At 36.7% G+C, this 19,377-nt stretch overlaps 2 protein-coding genes across 2 annotated transcripts; both read left to right on the top strand.

Annotated features, from left to right (window-relative positions):
* The first annotated feature begins 4,191 nt into the window (after window positions 1-4,191).
* On the top strand, window positions 4,192-11,189 carry LOC110366397 (gastrula zinc finger protein XlCGF57.1). The gene is made up of 2 exons (XM_036142198.1): window positions 4,192-4,372; window positions 8,998-11,189. The coding sequence occupies exons 1-2, from the start codon at window positions 4,261-4,263 to the stop codon at window positions 10,743-10,745; spliced, it is 1,860 nt and encodes a 619-aa protein (XP_035998091.1). The 5' UTR covers window positions 4,192-4,260; the 3' UTR covers window positions 10,746-11,189.
* Window positions 11,190-14,089: 2,900 nt separating this feature from the next.
* LOC105939485 (oocyte zinc finger protein XlCOF20) lies at window positions 14,090-18,545 on the top strand. The gene is made up of 3 exons (XM_012881685.3): window positions 14,090-14,523; window positions 14,611-14,779; window positions 17,229-18,545. The coding sequence occupies exons 2-3, from the start codon at window positions 14,668-14,670 to the stop codon at window positions 18,062-18,064; spliced, it is 948 nt and encodes a 315-aa protein (XP_012737139.2). The 5' UTR covers window positions 14,090-14,523; window positions 14,611-14,667; the 3' UTR covers window positions 18,065-18,545.
* The last annotated feature ends 832 nt before the right edge of the window (window positions 18,546-19,377 follow it).

Here is a 19,377-nt window from a genome sequence, read left to right as displayed (position 1 = left end):
TTGAAAATGACAGACAGTTGCAAGAAGCAAACTGTCTTATAAGTAGAAGAGGAAGACCTCAGAGGAAAGAAATAAGACCAGAGTATATTTGGGAGATTTTTTTTCATGTGATCCCCCTGAGAACCGGAGAAGCAAGTAATATGATCTTGCACATGCGTAGTTATTCAAAAAGGGACGTTTCTTACTTACATTTCTGGAAAGATTGACTTTACATTTAACTGTTCCACAAGAATTTATTTTTCTTATACTCACAAATTCCTGTTTTCTTAAATTCATCTCCTTTTTGATGATATGATGCCACAAAGTGGTACCCAGAATCTCTATACTCAAGTCTTGTTTATCTCTTGTACACAGCTCCTGCTGTGTATTTAGTATTTCTCCAGATCAGATGTCTCACACTTGTATAGATGTTTCAGATATGTACAGGCATAAAGGAGAGAAGAAAGCATAGTTCTCCTGTGGTGCTCCAGTCCAGACCAACATGTCAGACAGCTTTTAGTCTCACAAACTCTGGACTTGGTCAGGTGGTTATTAATCTAGATAATTGTTTGGGCCTCTGCTTTTGTCTTTTGGAGTTTTTGGCATAGTGAAACGGGTTAAATTGATTTAAATGACCTGGAGAAATCATATTTTCATACTGTGCACCCAGGAGGAGACGTGGGAAAACATTGAACAACCCAGTGCAGCAAGATGCAGGCTGGGATTTCAACCAAGACCTTGGCTTTTTGGCTGAAAGGCAACAGTGTTGTCAACTGCTCCACATGAGTCCCAACTACCCCAAGCTTTGTGGCTGGGATGTAGGAACCTCCACATAGCTGTAAAAAATGTGGTGGATTCTAAATTTCCACTTTTCCAAGGTTATGAAAAACGATTAAGATATAATCTCATTAGCTAAAGTGATAAATTGCTAAAATCAAGTGAGATCCGTTTAAAGTTGAACAGTTTTATCAGAATTGTTGACCTCTGTTATATAAATCCTTATAACCCCACCCCCTGCTGTCTTAAAATAGAAGGGTTAGTTTGTATAAATTCACAATACAATTCCTTGTTTCTTTTGAACATGTTAAAATATTTAACTTTTTTTTTTACTCCTGTTGATTTTATTGATTCCTTTGTGTTCAAATAAACACAGATTCATCCATTACTCTGAAGTGTGTCAAAATTGTTTCATTATTTGATCTTTTTGAGATTTATAAAGCTCTTTTGTCATGTCTGCTTACCTCATCTCCATACAAGGCAACCTTTGAACTTTGTGTTTTAACTTATTTGCTTAAAGTCACCAGCTATGGTGCTACAACTTAGTTTGTGTGCTTGTTCTTTTTTGTTGTCGTTTATTGTTGCTGTTATTGTTCATAATACAGGTGATGGTCATGTAATTGGAATATCATGAAAAAGTCGATTTTTATTTTATTTATTTATTTATTTCCTTTTTAGTAATTCCATTGAAAAAGTGAAACTTGTACATTGCATTACTTCATTACACAGACAGATATATTTAAAGTGTTTATTTCTTTTAGTTTTGATGATTATAACTGATAACTAATGAAAACCCCAAATGCAGTATCTCAGAAAATTAAATATTATTTAGGACCAATACAAAAAAGGATTTCCATAAATGTTGGCCAACTGGAAAGTATCAACATGAAAAGTATGTACAGCACTCAATACTTAGTTGGAGCTCCTTTTCTTTGGATTACTGCAGCAATGCGGCGTGGGATGGCGTCAATCAGTCTGAGGCAATATTCAGGTGTTATGAGAGCCCAGGTTGCTCTAATTATGGTCATCAGCTCTTCTGCATTGTTAGGTCTGGTATATCCCATCTTCCTCTTCCCAATTTGTTATAGACTTTTACGGGGTTAAGGTCATGCGGGTTTGCTGGCCAATTAAGAACAGGGATACCATGATCCTCAAACCAGGTACTGGTAGCTTTGGTGCTGCGTGTCCTTTTTGTCTTTAGCCCAGGCAAGACGCTTCTGTCGCTGTCTCTTATTCAAGAGTGGCTTGACACAAAGAAGGTGACAGCTGAAAACCATGTCTTGCATAAGTCTGTGTGTTGTGGCTCTTGAAGCACTGACTCCAGCTGCAGTCCACTCTTTGTCAATCTCCCCCACATTTTTGAATGGGTTTTGTTTCATAATCCTCTCCAGGGTGCGATCATCCCTGTTGCTTGTACACTTTTTTTCTAGCACATCATAGAAAAGAAGAGGTAGCAGGGAAAGGTATTCCATCCAGATACAGACTTCTATATAGAACCAGTCAAGATACCGCTGTCAGTCTCTTCCCCTTCTGTGTTTGTTTGTGTTGTTTTAGCTCGTTTTAAGTAATACCGGTACAACAGCTTACCAATGACAACAATCTATTATGCCGTTTTTAAACTGTCCATTGTAGCACTGAATTTTTACTTACACAGGGTAGGTATATGATGTTGTATTGTATTCTACTTCTGGTCTGGTTCTCTAACTGGCTTCTATGGTTGCAGGCTCCTGCTCTTTTGGCAAGATAAAATACCAAATACTGCACTCTGTGTTTGGAACCATGGGAACTCTCATATGATTGGCTCAGGAACCAGGAAGTAAACACGGGCTATCTGAACCAAACTCGTTCTGCACTGTAACCCTCCTAGTTTTCTCTTGGAGAGGTCTATGGACAGACACCAGTCATATTTTTAAACTGTGGAACTTGACCACATCTGCCCAGATGGAGGCCTGGGAAAACATCGAACAACTCAATGCAGGAAGAGCAAGGCTGGGATTTGAACCAAGACCTCGTAAGGGCAACTGCACTTTTCACTTTCCCACGAGTCCACAGATCAGTTTTTGAATTTTTTTTTTTAAGATACAATACAGTTAGCTAAAAGTGATACATTGTAGATAAATAGCTAAATTCTAGTGATATCCTTTTAAAAAGTTAAAAAGTTTTATCAGAATTGTTAACCGCTGTTTTATGAAAGCCTTACAAAATCACCTTATTTAAATTTGAATGATAATTTGGTTAAATTCACAATAAAATGACTTGTTTCTCATCTCCATACAGGGCAGCCTTTAAACTTTGTGTTTTAACTCATTTATTTAATGTTACTAGCTATGGCGTTAAAACTTAGTTTGGGCTCTCTCTTTTTAATATGGTATTGTTCATAACAGAGTGCATTTCAAGCTCCTAGTTTTTAACTGGGAGAGGTCTGCATGAACAGACACCAGTCTACATCTCGAAACTATTACACCCCTATTTGAGTCCTGAGGTCCTGTGATCAAGACCTGCTCATTGTCTCTGAAAACTAAAGAGACGGAGCCTTCTCTTCAGTAGCTCTGGAACGCCCCTCCTCTGACTCAGCAGACTCTGTGATTTCCTTTAAAGACCAGCTAACAACTTATCTGTTAAAATCTGTTATTTTGTCTTGTTTATTTTTAACCAGTAGTTTGTTGAAGCACTTTGTCATCTTTCTCTTGACATGTGCTATACAAATAACTTTACACAATTGTTTTGTTGGATACGTGTTGACACAAGTCAACTAAAAGTCTCACACTGATGGTTATTTGGTGTACAAAAATATGTTCCTATATTAGAAATACATAGTTTTAAATAGCTGTCGAATGTATATTCTTCTGAAACGCTAATGTTTAAAACCGGAAGTAGGTGCTCAGAGCCGAGCTTTACTTTTCATTTATTGGACAGTAAGGAGGAAGTAGCCGGAAGTCGCGATGTTAGCTAGGTCACAATGGGGAAAACGTCCTTTTTTAAAATAAAATGTGTAATTTATGGCTGAGACGCTGATCAAAAGTATCTGTAAAGATGTCGCATAAATATGCTTGCACCGAATCGCTGCGATTATTTTTACCCTAGGTTTCTTGTACATCATATAATTTGCCTTCTTTAGCAAAGTAAATGGACAGTTAGCCACTGTGGAGCTAACGCAGCTAAAAAGCGGGGAGCTTTTGACGTTGAAGCCCTTAAACGTTAATGGTTTAGTGCTACAACGTGAACGTGCACTCAGAGTAAATAAGACTCTGCGGCAACGACCACACTTTTTAGACTGTTGTCCAGCTGAGGACCGAGAGACCGGGGACACTTATAGACAGGACACGGAGCCCCTGACCAAGGTATTAAACGTTACGTTTTCTGTCAATTCGCCTCTTTTTTTTAGGATCAGATGATTTGTTTCTGACTCCAGATAAAGGTTATAAAGCTGAAACCTTGATCTACCAGAACAGGTGAGGGTCCCAGACCAGGACTGTGAAAAGGAGAATCCCGGGTGTACAGAGGATGTCTGGGATGAAGGTTGAAGCTGAGGAGCCTGGAGGACTCAGTTTGGTCCTACCCATACTTGCAGCATCCTCATCAGAAATGGAGCAGAAACAAGACAACAAAGATCTCAGTAAGTGACACTTTTTTTTTTTTTTTAAGTATGGAGCAATTTAACTAGGTCTGGGAGTTGTGAAAAGGATGCTGGACTGTGGAAGTAAAAATAGTCAACCAATATCCCTGCAGTTATTGCTGCAGAGGCAGAGTAAAGGACAGATCAGCAGTTCAAACATGGCACTTTAACTGTATCACTAGAATCACGACAGATAAGGTTTGCAAAGGATTGAAAAAGTATTCTCTGAGATACAGGGAGCCAGTGTAAGGACTTTAGAACTGGGGTGATGTAGAGCTGTGTGTCGTCTGCATAGTTATTATTACCTGAGCAACATGGTGGAAAACAAATCAGACAACTTTACCCCATCTTGTCAATCTTGCAAAGCAAAAAAAAAAAAATAAATAACTTTGTATTACAAGACTGTTGAACCAGCAAGCTACACTATGACTGAACTTTGAAAAAGGTCCCAGGTTCATTATGAAATACAGCATGGAGAGATAGGTGTGCTTGCAAGCCCAGTAGTACCTGTTTCAGTTATGCACTACATTGAGTCCTCTGCTGGGATTATGCACTCGGTCACCTGTATGACTGCTGTCATGGCTTGTCACATAATTTGAGGTGAAAACAACAGAAAATATTTTTTATGAATGGGAAGCGTGTGAAAATCAATCAAATGAAATGTGTTAAACAGAAACATAAAGAGATTTATACAAGTTAGGCTCTGAAAACGACCATCTATAGTACCACTTGTTTAAGTCTCTTGGTAGCATTCCTCATAACTTGCGGTCATCAGCATTTTTTTTGTCTAAACCATATAATGCTGAATTGTTCACAGCAGGAACACTTTGCGGAGCTATATTTTTCAAGTAAAAGCCTCTCAGATTGGAGGGAAATGCTTCTACTGCCAGATTTTACAAAAGACATTAGGTCACCCAGAAGTTAGCTACATAGGAACATTTGTTTTTCATTTGTGTAAAATCCTCCATTGGAAATTCACATTATTTTTTTATCCTCTTGTTATTATTTTTATAATAATGGTGTAGATGCACAGATGGAAATTTATCTCTATTCATTTACTTTAACATGTCACCAATTGTACAACTGGAGCTGAGTACAAAATAGTTTTCAAGTTGAATCATCAACCTGCGTTGTTAAACTAACTCTTTACAGAATTAGGAAATAAACTAAATGTCTTGATTGTCTTCTGCAACAAAGACAAATAATGAAAGCATAAATGAGTCAACTCCCTCTAATCATTTAAATGTCCACATTCCAAGATCTACAGGATGAGAAGGAAGAGTAGCAATCACCTTTCAGTCTGATGTATTAATTAGCCCCTGGCCAATTAATAACTACAATTCTTTTGAACACTCAACCCTTAGTTTTCCCCATCCAAACGGCAAAGCCAGAAAACCACTTTTGTTTGTTGTTTTGTATCATCCACCAGGTCCTCACTCAGTCTTTGGATCTTTAGTTCTCAGACTTCTTATCTGATTTTGTGTTAATCACTGACAAGGTTATCATAGTGGGGGATTTTAACATTCATGTTGACGCTGAATGTGATAATCTTTATGTAGCCTTTAAAACTATCTTAGATTTAATTGGTTTTGTTCAAAATGTTCATAAACTGACACATTCCTGCCTTCATACTTTGGACTTTGTGCTGACATATGGCATTGATTAGGAAAAATTAACAGTATTTCCTCACAATCTGACCTCCTATCTGGCCATTTTTTTATGACATTTGAGTTCAATTTTACTGAGTTCTCCACCCCCAAAAGAAGGTTTCATTATAGTAGCTCTTTATCAGATAATGCTGTATCAAACTTTAAAGAGTCTGTCCCCCTTTTAAGTCCCTTAATATCACAGAAACACCCAGCTGATGGCAGCAATGTTATTTCTTCCCATTCACAAATTGATGCTCTTGATGATGGTGTCACTTCCTCATTGTGTGTCACATTAGACAACGTACCCTCCTTGAAAAGAAGGTAATTATTCATAGGAAGCTGGCTCCCTGGTTTAATTTACAGCTGTGTTCTTTGAAGCACAATGTTAGGAAATTGGAGAGAAAATGGTACTCTACACACCATGAGGAATCCTACCTAATCAGGAAAAGTAGTCTACTGTTGTATAAAAAGACACTTTACAGAGTTAGAGCAGCATATTTCTTGAGAAGAATGAAAATAATCTTAGGTTTATCTTTTGTACAGTTGTTAAACTTACACAAAGTCAGAGCTCTATTGATCCATCCATTCCCTCAGCTCTCAGTAGTAATGACTTCATGGGATTCTTCATAAAGAAATTGATTCTATTAAAAAATAAAATCATTGGCTTCCTCTCAAAGATGATTACCTCATCCTTAGTAAGAGAGGCAGCATTGGAGGAATCTTTAAAACCTGGTATTTTGACTGCTTTGTATATGCATATGTGCCACAGGCTTTTAAAGTAGCTGGTATTAAACATTTACTTAAGAAGCCCTCTCTTGATCAAGATGACTCAATGAAAAAAACAGACCTATGTCTAATCTTTTCTTATGTAAAATTGTTGAGAAAGTAGTTGCTAATCAACTATGCAATCATTTACAAAGTAATGACTTATTTGAAGAGTTTCAGTCAGGCTTCAGAGCTCATCATAGCACTGAAACAGCTCTGGTGAAGGTCACTAATGATATTCTCATGGCCTCAGATAATGGACTTGTGTCTGTACTTGTCCTGTTAGATCTCAGTGCTGCATTTGATACAGTTGATCACAATATTCTCCTCGAAAGACTTGAACATGCTGTAGGGATTAAGGGAATAGCATTTTATGTTTATGTCTGAAAGATTCCAGTTTGTTCATGTTAATAAATTTTTTCAAACTTTATGGTCACTTGTGGAGTACCACAGGGCTCAGTTATTGATACTTTTGATTGGTAAAATTATCAGACTGCATGGAATTAATTTCAACTGAAATGCTAATGACACACAGCTGTATTTATTAATAAATACTGATGAATCCAATCAATTACTTCGGCTACAGACATGTCTTGATGACATAAAAACCTAGATGACTTTAAATTTCCTGCTTTTAAATTCTGACAAGACAGAAGCTGTCATTTTTGTACCAGAGTCCTCAAAAAATAAACGTCTTAATCACTTAATATGGATGGCATTAAATTGGCCTCTGGTAATAAAGTAAAAAACCTTGGTGTTATTTTTTTTTACCAAGATGCATTTAAATCCCATATTAAACAGGTTTCTATGGTTTTATTTGTTCAGCTCTGGAATATTGCCAAAATTAGAAATATTTTGCCCAGGAGTGATGCTGAAAAACTAGTTCATGCATTTGTTACTTCAAGGCTGGACTACTGTAATTCTTTACTATCAGGAAATCCACAAAGAGTTCTAATGAAAATTAACAAGAGAGATTATATTTCTCCTATTTTAGTTTCATTGGCTTCCTGTTAACTCAAGAACAGAATTTAAAATTCCCCTTCTAACATATAAAGCCCTTAATAATCAAGCTCCATCATATATCATAGATTTGATTACCCCGTATGTTCCTAACAGAGCACTTTGCTCTCAGACTGCAGGTCTACTGGTGGATCCTAGAGTGTATAAGAGTAGAATGGGAGGCAGATCCTTTAGTTATCAGACTCCTCTCCTTTGGAATTAATTCCCAGTTTTGGGCTGTGAGGCAGACAACCTGTCTACTTTTAAGACTAGGCTTAAAACGTCCTTTTTTGACAAAGCTTATAGTTAGAGTAGCTTAGGTTATCCAGCGCAATCTCTGTAGTTATGCTGCTATAGGCTTAGGCTGCTGGAGGATATCATGGTCTGTTTTTCTAACTCTGGTGAGTTCTCCTGTTGTTATCCAATTTGCATTGTTTGTTGTTATTGTTTGTACAATAACAATAAACAATACAAAAGTATTGTTTGTACTTATTCTAACTTTTTGTTCTGTCTTTTTTATCTTCATAGTAGGTACACCTGGTCTAGCATGCTGTTAGCTGTGATACCATCCTGGGGAGGCAGATCATCTGGCATTACCATATAATAATAGACAGGATTCCTGGATCAAATGTGCTTCTGTGCTTTTTGTGTCTCTGCTCTGCCTTTTGTAACCCCAGTTGGTCGAGGCAGATGACCGTTCACACTAAGGCTGGTTCTGCTGGAGGTTTTCCTTCCTGTTAAAGGGGAGTTTTCATCTCCACTGTTGCTTCAAGTATGCTCAGTATGAGGGATTTCTGCCAAGCCATCAACAATGCAGACGACTCTCCCTGTGGCTCTACGCTCTTTCATGAAGAGTGAATGCTGCTTGTCAAGACTCAATGCGATCTGCCGAGTTTCCTTTGATAGGAAACTGTTTGACCAATCTGTATGGTTTGATTGAATTTGACTTTGTAAAGGGCCATGAGATGACATATGTTGTGAATTGCCGCTATATAAATAAAATTTTATTGAAAAGGATATTTAAAACAAATAGGGGCTTATATTCTTGAGTGGCTGGTGAAAAAAACTTTAATTTCCACTTGTTTCCTTTTATTGTGTAGTTTAGCAGAGTGTCTGAAGTTGTGATGTATTACGGCTACAATGCATCAGATGAAGACTACTTCAAAAAAATGTAACTTTGTATGCAGTCATGAATGTCCTTATGTGTTTCAGTGTTGCCAGTCCACCAAATGTTGATAATAAAAGATCCTCATGGATGGAGATGCAGTTTAGACCAGGGTGATCCAGAGCTCCCCCGCATAAAGAAGGAAGAGGAGGAGCTGTGGATCAGTAAGGAGGAAGACCAGTTTATGGTTCAGAGTGAAGAAGAAAAACCTCTGATATCAGAGCTTCGTCAAATCAAAGCCGAAGACGATAGTGGCGTACTTCCAACCAGCCACACAGCTGAACAGAATGGAACAGAACCTGATGGAGAGGACGGTGGAAAACCACATCTAGTCATGAACGAAGATCCATTATATTCTTTTCAAAAAAGTAAGGTGACAGTTCACAAAAAAGATAAACGTTCAAAACTTTCTTCCACACTTGATACTCAGAATGAAACAAACACAATAGAGAAGCCATTTAGTTGCAATGTTTGTGGGAAAATGTTCAAACGTCAGCATTCTGTTAAATTGCATATGATAACTCACGCAGCCAAGAAAGAACATATTTGTGATCTTTGTGGTAAAGGATTTAAAGTACAGAGTCGTCTTCAGATGCATATGAGACTACATACTGGAAACAGACCATTTGCTTGTGATGTTTGTTGTAAAAAGTTTTATACAAAGCATAATCTTAAAAGTCACATGAGGGTTCATTCAGTAGAGAAACCCTTTAGTTGTGACATTTGTGGCAGAGCATTTAAGGAGATACAAACTCTCAGAAACCACTTGTTGCTGCATACTACAGAGAGACCATTTGTTTGTAGTGTTTGTCAAAAAGGGTTTTTACAACAATCAGCTCTAAAAAGTCACATGTATAGTCACACAGGAGAGAAACCCTTTTTTTGTTGTGTCTGCAGTAAAGGGTTTTCACGGCATGGTAGCCTAAAGAAACACATGCATGTTCACACTGGAGAGAAACCTTTTAATTGTAATATTTGTTGCAAAGAATTTTCACAAGCAAATCATCTGAAAAGTCACATGTTTGTTCACTCTGAGGAGAAGCCATTTACCTGTGGTGTCTGTGGTAAAGGATTTTCACTGCAGAGTAACCTTAAAGTTCATTTGTTTGTTCATACTGGAGAGAAGTTGTTTACTTGTAGTGTTTGTGGTAAAGGATTTTCAAAACAGAGTAGCCTTAAAATTCATTCGGTTGTTCACTCTGGAGAGAAACCATTTACTTGTAGTGTTTGTGGTAAAGGATTTTCAAAACAAAGTCATGTCAAGCGTCACATGAACGTCCATACAGGAGTGAAACAATTTATTTGTAGTGTTTGTAGTAAACAGTTTGCTACAAATGGTGATCTAAAGAGACATACACATGTTCACACAGGAGAGAAACCTTATACCTGTAGTGTTTGCAATAAAAGATTTTCCCAAAACATTAGTCGAAAGAATCACATGCGTGTTCACACAAGGCCATTTACTTGTGGTGTGTGTGGGAAAGAATTTTCACAGCAGAGTAACCTTAAAATTCATTTGGTTATTCACACTAAAGAGAGGCCATTTACTTGTAGTGTTTGTGATAAAAGATTTTCAAAACAAAGTCATGTCAAGCGACACATGCTTGTCCATACTGGAGAGAAACCATTTATTTGTAGTGTTTGTAGTAAACGGTTTGCAACAAACGGTGATCTAAAGAGACATACACATGTTCATACAGGAGAGAAACCTTATATCTGTGGTGTTTGTAATAAAAGATTTTCCCAAAACATTAGTCGACAGAAACACATGCGTGTTCACACTGAAGAGAAATAATGCTCTGGATGTTTATACTTCACATGGACATTTATGCAGTTATCTTTGAAAACATGGGGGTTAGCACTTAACATAATTACTTGTAATGTGGTAAACAAGAGAAGAAACGTTTGATATTGCACACCCATAATGGCAGGGCACTGTGGTGGCCTGAACTTTTTTTGTTCTTGAAAGGGAGGTGTAATGGAAAACTTTTTTGTCCCATAGGGATGATCTTTTTAATGAAACTTAGAAAAAAAATACACTTTGCTTTACTAAATACAACCTGATGGCTTTACATACTGTAGGTTGATGTTTTACACTTGATTCATGGTGCGCATGATAGAAACAGAAGTCAAAGTCCTTGTTGGTACCCACCAACTTGGCCAATAAACTCACCCCTGAAAGTATGCCATTATATGTATGCTGTTTTCAGTCACAGAATAAACAGCAACAAAACATTTACCAAAGTTGCGCTGCCTGAAACTTCTGTAACATTTGGTTTTCACTGCGATCCCTTATAGATTGATTTTATAGTGGTTGATACAGGCGAACATACTCAGTTGTTCCCAAATTTTGATTCAAACTTGCACACGCGTTTCGTGGCAAATTACAAAAATTCAGAGGTGGACGATCTTGATCTGGCCAGTTTTTCCACAGTGTGAGCCAATTGGGAGACAGTGGTAAAGACTAAAGCTTTAGCCATTTTTCTCAATGTCAACAAGAGCTGGTGTAACCACTGATATTTATGTAATGTTTAATATGCTGTTGGCATTAGACCATTTTAGATGGCACTGGACTTCTCATGTCATTGTTCATAACCTTTGATCATATTCTTCACCGTTTTGATGAAGAGGTTGCTGTGTCAAGTTTCTGCATGTCTGGGTTGAACTGTCGCGAGAGCAGTGGCTGTGCATGCTATTTAGTTAGATTTTTAATTTTGTTCCATAATTTCTCTTAGGATAAAAAAAAAGTATTTATCTGTCCGTCCATGCTTTATGTATCGGTGAAAATTAACAAAGACAACAGATTTTATGAGGGATTAAAAAGAATAAAGAAATAAAGTAGAATGAATAAATATATTAAATACAAAGTACAAATAATGAAATGCAATAAAGAACTCACCCTATACAAGGTGCCGTTAGAATAAGAATATTTTGTGCTGTTTTCATATGTTGTATTTGCTTGATTCAAATATCTAAAAACATGATAAAGGTCTGACTTTAGAGGAAACTGACTCATATAATCATGAGTTTTCCCATTTGATCATAAGTTGGGCTTTCCTGAGGAACATTCATTAGGAGGAGCTTATCAAAACCAAAAATCCTGAAGGTATACAGAACATCTACATATAACTTTAGATTAACAGGAATAAACATACTCATACTGTCCTGTTTTCCTAAATTCACCTCCTTTTTGATGATACGATGCCACAAAGCGTTACCCTGAGCATTACTCGGTCTCTTGTCCATCTCTACTACACATAGGACCTGCATAGTAATTTTATTATTTCTCCAGATCAGATGTCTCACACTGGTATTAGGTGTTTGAGATATGCAAGCTTAGGAGGAGGGGAAAAAGCACATTCCCCTGGCCATCAGTCCAGGTGATTGGTTGGGCCTCCGCTTGTCTTAACATAGTGAAAAAGGTTGAATTGGAGAAGTCATATTTTTAAACTGTGGAACTGGACCTCATCTACCCAGAGGGAGACGTGGGAGAACATTGAACAACTCAATGCAAGAAGAGCCGGGCTGGGATTTGAAACCAAAACCTTGTATATGAAGGGCAACTGTGCTATCCACTTTTCCACAGATGTAAAAATAAATCAAATGTGGTCGATAAAGAGGTTCCACCTTTCCAAGGTTTTTTTAAAAACTTTTTTAAGGTACTATTCAGTTACCTAAAAGTGATACATTGTAGATAAATAGCTAAAATTAACTGATATCTTTTTAAAAAGTTAAACAGTTTTTTTTAGAATTGTAAACCTCTGTTTTATAAACCCTTACAAAATCACCCTCTTTAAATTTGAATGATTAGTTGGTTAAATTCACAATAAAATTACTTGTTTTTGACTATTCTTATACTGCTGGTGATTTTATTGATTTTTGTGTGTTCAAATAAATTCATTCATTACTCAAGTGTCTAAATTATTTAATTATTCTGAGATCTGTGGTTATTTTTTAATGTTTAAAATATTTTTTTTTCATGTGTGCTTTTCTCATCTCTACAGGCTCTACTTTGTCTTTAACTCATTTGTTTAAAGTTACTAGCTATGGTGCTACAACTTTTTTCAGTTTTTTTTTTATTTTCATTGATGATGTTATTGTCAATAATAGAGTGCATTTCAATCACCTAGTTTTTCACTTGGAGAGCACTGCATAGATAGTATACAGTCTACATTTATGAACCCCAATTTGGGTCCTGTAATCAAGACCTGCTGATTGTTCCCTATACAAAAATTTAAAATGAACGAGCTTTTTACGTTTTATTCTGTTTCAATTTCCTTACATTTTATCCCAACAGTTTTAGTTCACTTTTTTTATTCTGTTTTTATTTTCCTATGTTTTAAACATGTAAAGCATTTTAGCATTGTCCTTGTACTGAAATGTGTTACACAAATCAATTTGCCTTGTCTTGCCTTCTCTTCTGTGGCTTCAAGACTGGAACTCAGCAGACTAACAGGATATCTTTTAAAATCTAATTTTGTGTAATTTTATCTTGTGTGTTTGTTTGTTTGTTTGTTTGTTGAAGAACTTTGTGATTTTTGTTTCTTGAAGGGTGCTATATAAATAGAGTTTTGTTGGAGAAATGTTAACAGAAGTCAACCAAAGCTTCATACTGGTGAATATTTGTTGTACAAATATATGTTTTGTAATAAAAGGACAATTTTTAAATTTGAGACCAATATGTTAAAACCTCTACAGTAAATATATCTAAAAGTTTATTTGGACTGAATTTCACTTTATTTGAAGTGTTATAAACTGGACCTATTTTGACTACAGAGTAGATTAAGATTACATTTTTATATGTATTAAATCAGAATCAAGTTTATTCGCCAAGTAGGTTTGCACTTACAAAGAATTTGACTTGGTATTGATGGTGCAGACAAAAAATAAGAATAGAGTAAAATAAGAAGTAAAAGGATATATACACAGAAGCTGTATTCAGCAGACTGTAAGTCAATGTAACGCAGAAAGCTCTGCAAGTTAAACACAAAATAAAATAAAAGCAAAAAAACTATTCTTACATTACAAATACATATATTTAAAAAAAAATCTGTTGAAATAGTTAATTTAGATAAATTTTCCTTTCTTTTGAAATGCTAACATTTAAAATAGGAAGTAGGATCTTATAGCCGTTCTTTACTTATCATTCATTGGATAGTAAGGAGGAAGTAGCCGGATGTTGCGATGTTAGCTTGATTAGCTAAATCTCAGTAGAAATCTTTTAAAAATAAATACGTAATTTATGTCATAGACTGTTCTCCAACGTTTTCTGATGATATGGGTTCTATATGTTTTTGTACCACGGATTATTTCTCCCCGGAAATTCTTGTCCATCAGGTAATTAGTCATTAGCAAAGTAAACGGACTGTTAGCCACGGTGGAGCTAATGTGGCTAACAGCAGGGAGTTGGTGTTTTTGACGTTTAAGCTCTTAAAAGTTAATGGTTTAGTGCTACAAGATGAGCGTACAGTCGCGTTTGTGAGACTCTGTGGTGAAGACCTCATCTAATGCTTGTTCATCTGAGGACCGAGAGACTGAGGAGTTTTAGAGAGGACACGGAGCTTCTGGCCAAGGTATCAGTCATTACATTTCTGTCAATACACCTTTTTGGATCAGATGCAGAAGATACAGGTTATATAACTGAAACCTTGATCTACCAGAAAATGTGAAGGTTTCCAACCAGGATTGTGAGAAGGAGAATCCTAGGTGTACAGAGGATGTCTGAGATGATGAAGGTTGAAGCAGAGGAGCCTGGACTCAGTTTCCTGTCCCCAATATCTGCAGCATCCACATCAGAACCAGAGCAGAATCAAGACAGCAAAGATCTCAGTAAGTGATGCATCTGTTTTTTTTCTGGCTGGAAGTAATAAAGGGACTGCTGGACTGTAGGGAGGGGGGGAAATCTGTGAACAATCAGTAAATGATAAATAGCATAGAAGCCACCATAGCAGAGGTTTAGTATCTGAATTTCTAAGTTGTAATATTACTAACATTGTCTGACATAAGTCCTGAGGCACATATAAGATAAAATAAAAATCTATTCAACAAATCTTAAATGACATATCAGCAAAACCTCGTATGAAGGATTGATTTATTGAACAAAAATCATATAACCAATTATGTTCGAATCTTAATTCCACACACATCCACCTGACCTATTCTGAATCTTGACCAGAGGTTTAAAATGCACAGCATTGGTGAATCTCTGCAGGTCTAGACCCCTCAACACCAGCACAACACTTCTCACATAATAACGTGACAGTTCTTCTCAATTTATTTAATATTTATTTGGATCCCCGCTCTGCCTGGGGTCAGTGGAATATATATATATATATATATATATATATATATATATATATATATATATATATATATATATATATATATATATAGGATGTCATAAATTATTACTTTTGTAATGATTATTCTGACGAGTAATCGGGTAACACTTTGACAATCTGCAGATTTTTCACATGATTGCTAAAGCTTATTTTATGAGTAATAGAAATAACCCCCCATCCAACCCCATTATTATTGTGCAATTTTAAAATACAAGTGAATGTTCATTCTGCATGTTCAGTCAGAGCAGAAGGTTAGCAAAAATTACTTTCCAATTTTAGAAAATACTTTTGTCTTTAACTGGAGCGCTGAACCACCTGTGACCTTTTTATAAACCTTTTATAAACTTTAAATTACCTTATAACGGTATATGTGGGTGTATTGAACCTTTTCGGTGAGCCATTTTCGGTTTGTTCCACATGCGTACTGTTCCGGTTATTTTTTTTACTCGTTCCTAACTGTCGCATCCTGGAAACAAATAAGCTAGAGCTCGAAGACCCTCCCATGTCATTATGGCCTCCTGTTTGGGAACATTATGGCTTTCTTGTTAATGTTAATGATGGGGAAAGACAAGTGTACAAACCCAAATCTATGTCTCAGGCATTGTTTCAGGTATATTGGATATGCAGCAGGCAACCCATCTACCTGGTTAACTTACTTAAAAACGACTTCCTCCGAATTTGAATGTCTCTTCTACAAGGAAGAAACCAGCTTGGTGCAAGGACCGATAACAGCTTCACGGGCAACAGAGAGCTATTTAACTCTAACTGTACACTTTGTTACACCACTGGGAGATGGCAAGTCTCGTTTTGCAAACTGTTTATGAGCAGCACACTAGCACCAATCTTGCGGAGCAGCTGAAGGAGGCAGTTCTGACTGCTTTATTATTATTGTGAGTATAGTTTATTTATAGTAAAGAGTGCTGTTTACTTGAAATATCACCCAAATGGGTCGCTTTTATTTATTTGTATGCAAACATTGTATTGTTGATTTGGCATCTTTTCAAAAGAAAAAGTCTGAAAGCCTTTTTTGGCTTTCTTTTGTACCAAAAATTAACCGAACCGCGCCCTCCTTCAAACTAACCTGGACCAAAATGGGATTTTAGCGTACCGTTACACCCCTAATTACAACTGAAGAAATAAAGCTAACAGTGCATTATAACTGGAGGTTTGCTGCCAGATTGATGTCAGTCCTTACAGAAAGGGACAAGAATTTAGTAAGTATAGTTTGGAAAAGTTTTAATAAACTAATGAATCTTTACAGAGCTGTACTAAAATCTGAACAGTTTTGTTTGGTTAAAAATCATTTGGTATTATTTATTGTTGTGACAATTTCTTATTTTTAATCATTTATTCTGTAAATTATTATTTAGATTTTAATGTATTTTAGAATTTATTCACAGTTTAATGTTTTTCCACAGGGATCATTGAAGACCACTATATTGTTGATTTTATTTATTTTTTACATGAAGTCCTTAATTTGCTACATCCAGCTATTTTAAGGAAAATTTGATAACAATTTAATTGTTTTTCATAACCAAATAAATAACTTAAAATATTTATTATTAGAAGAAGCTAACTCTGGTCCAACTAAAGCGGTCCAAAAATCTCTGGTGTGAAAGAGCTCAATATGTAAGCTGAATAAGTTTTTCCGAGTATCCAATGAAAAATCTAACACGATGGACAATTTCCTCTGACCAGGAGTTACATGTGTTTGTCTCATTTACTGTATTTTGGTGCCAAATTATGTGAATTTTTCCACGCTAAATAAAATTTAGCTGAGTATCTAATATGTTTATTTTTATTACTACATCTTGCAATAATGCATTTTATTTCTTAAGCTTTGATAAAAGCAATCTTAACTTATTCAAACTATAAGTCATTGTCTTATATTGTTTGACACCAATCATTAATGTCCATGTGTGCTTCACTGTTTCCAGACCTTCACATTGTGGTGGTTAAAGAGGAACATTGTGGTCTATGGAGCTCCATCTCAAGCCAGCAGGAGCCAGAAACCCCCCACATAAAGGAGGAAGAGGAGGAACTGTGGATCGGTCAGGAGGAAGAGCAGCTTAATGTGAAGAGTGAAGATGAAGTGAACCCTCAGTTATCAGAGCTTCATCAGATCAAAACTGAAGACAACAGAGATACAGAGGCTCCAACCAGCAGCTCAGCTGACCAGAAGGAAACTCATGTAGAGGATTGCAGAGGACCAGAACTAGATGGGACCCCAGAACCAGAGTGTTCTCCTCAACAAAGTAAGATGACGGTTCACAAAAGTGGTAAAAGATCTAAACCGAGTTCCAAGCATAAGAATCAGGCTGGAGTCCATGCAGGAGAAAGGCCATTTGGTTGCAGTGTTTGTGACAAAAGATTCAAATGTAGGATTCATGTCGATTTTCACATGAAGACTCACACTGCAAAGAGAGAGCACAACTGTGATTTCTGTGGTAAAGGATTTCAAGATGACCATTCGCTACAGACACACGTGAGAGTCCACACTGGAGAGAAGCCGTTTGCCTGTGATGACTGTGGTAAAAGGTTTCATGCAAAGAATATTCTTAATAGTCACATGCAAGTCCATTCAGAAGAAACATTTCCCTGTGATGTTTGTGGCACAACGTTTAAAAGAAAAGAGAGTCTGAAAAAGCACATGTGGACCCACACGTCACAGAGACCCTTTGTCTGTAGTGTTTGCAGTAAAGGGTTTTTAAAACAAGATCATCTAAAGGGCCATATGCGTGTTCACACAGGGAGAGAAATCATTCATCTGTAGTTTCTGTAGCAAAGGATTTTCACTGCAGCACAACCTAAAAAGGCACATGCTTGTTCACACAGGAGAAAAACCATTGGTTTGTACTGTTTGCAGTAAAGGGTTTTCACAACATTTAGATCTGAAGCGACACATGCGTGTTCACACGGGGGAGAAACCCTTTATATGTAGTGTTTGCGGTAAAGAATTTTCAAACCCTGGAGGTCTGAAAAAGCATATGAACTTTCACACTGCACCGTTTAGCTGTAGCGACTGTAGTAAACATTTTGTGGACGAAATGCAGCTTGAGCGACATGCGAGAGTTCACATAGAGGAGAGGCCATTTGCTTGTAATGTCTGTAAAAGCAGATTTAACCATAAATGTCATCTTAAAAAGCACATGAGAGTCCATTCTGGGGAGAAACCGTTTACTTGTGATGTTTGCAGTAAGGGATTTACGTTGCAAGAGAATCTGAAGAGACACATGCGCATTCACACAAAGGAGAAACCGTTTATGTGTAGCATTTGCAGTAAAGCATTTTCACAGCACGGAAATCTGAAGAGACACATGGGCGTTCACGAGGCCTGCAAATTATGATTATTTCGTTGGTCGACTAATCTCAGTACTCTTCCGACTGGCTTCATTTTACAGATAGGGATTGCCTTTACTGCGGGGGGGGGGGGGCTACAATCCTGCAGTTTTGTAATGGTGGTGACGGTGAAGCTTACAGCATTAACAGAGACATTTATTTCCTTCTCTACCAACATTAAGGCAAAGAAGATGGAGAAAAAAAAGTTAAAACGAGTTGTACACCAAGTCGAATAAGTTATTTCAAGGTAAGTTATTTCAAAATTGTTGAAATAACTGCAGTAGATGTTTTCATGCTGTCATCGAGCTTTCTATGGTAAGAATTTACAGTGAAGTTCTGTATAAAGAGTTAAAATTTTACTTTACACTACCTATTAAAAGCTTTGTGCAATATAACAGTCCTGTTAACTGACCATAGCTGACAGACTCAACTTAGGCAACCAGAAGTTGCAACATACATCTATCCACAACACATAAAACACAGCAGAACTAGGATTGAGCGTTACCCTTTAATTTAACCACTAAGCAATTTGGTTATGAACAAAAATGTAACATTTGAAGTTACCTTCGTACAGACGAACATGCTGTAGTTCCCGTCGATCACTGTTGTGTTCAGCTGCTCAAGTCGGCCGCATGTCACTGTCCATCTTTTACATTTTTCTAGACTCCTTTTAGGTTTTGGGAAAGGAATAAACTGTATTTCACCCTCTAAATGTTTGGGATAATGTCTGATTACACTTTCCCCCGT

Source organism: Fundulus heteroclitus, chromosome 10, assembly GCF_011125445.2.
Source record: "Fundulus heteroclitus isolate FHET01 chromosome 10, MU-UCD_Fhet_4.1, whole genome shotgun sequence".
Taxonomy (NCBI): Eukaryota; Metazoa; Chordata; class Actinopteri; order Cyprinodontiformes; family Fundulidae; genus Fundulus; species Fundulus heteroclitus.
This window is presented reverse-complemented; position numbering and strand designations above follow the sequence as displayed.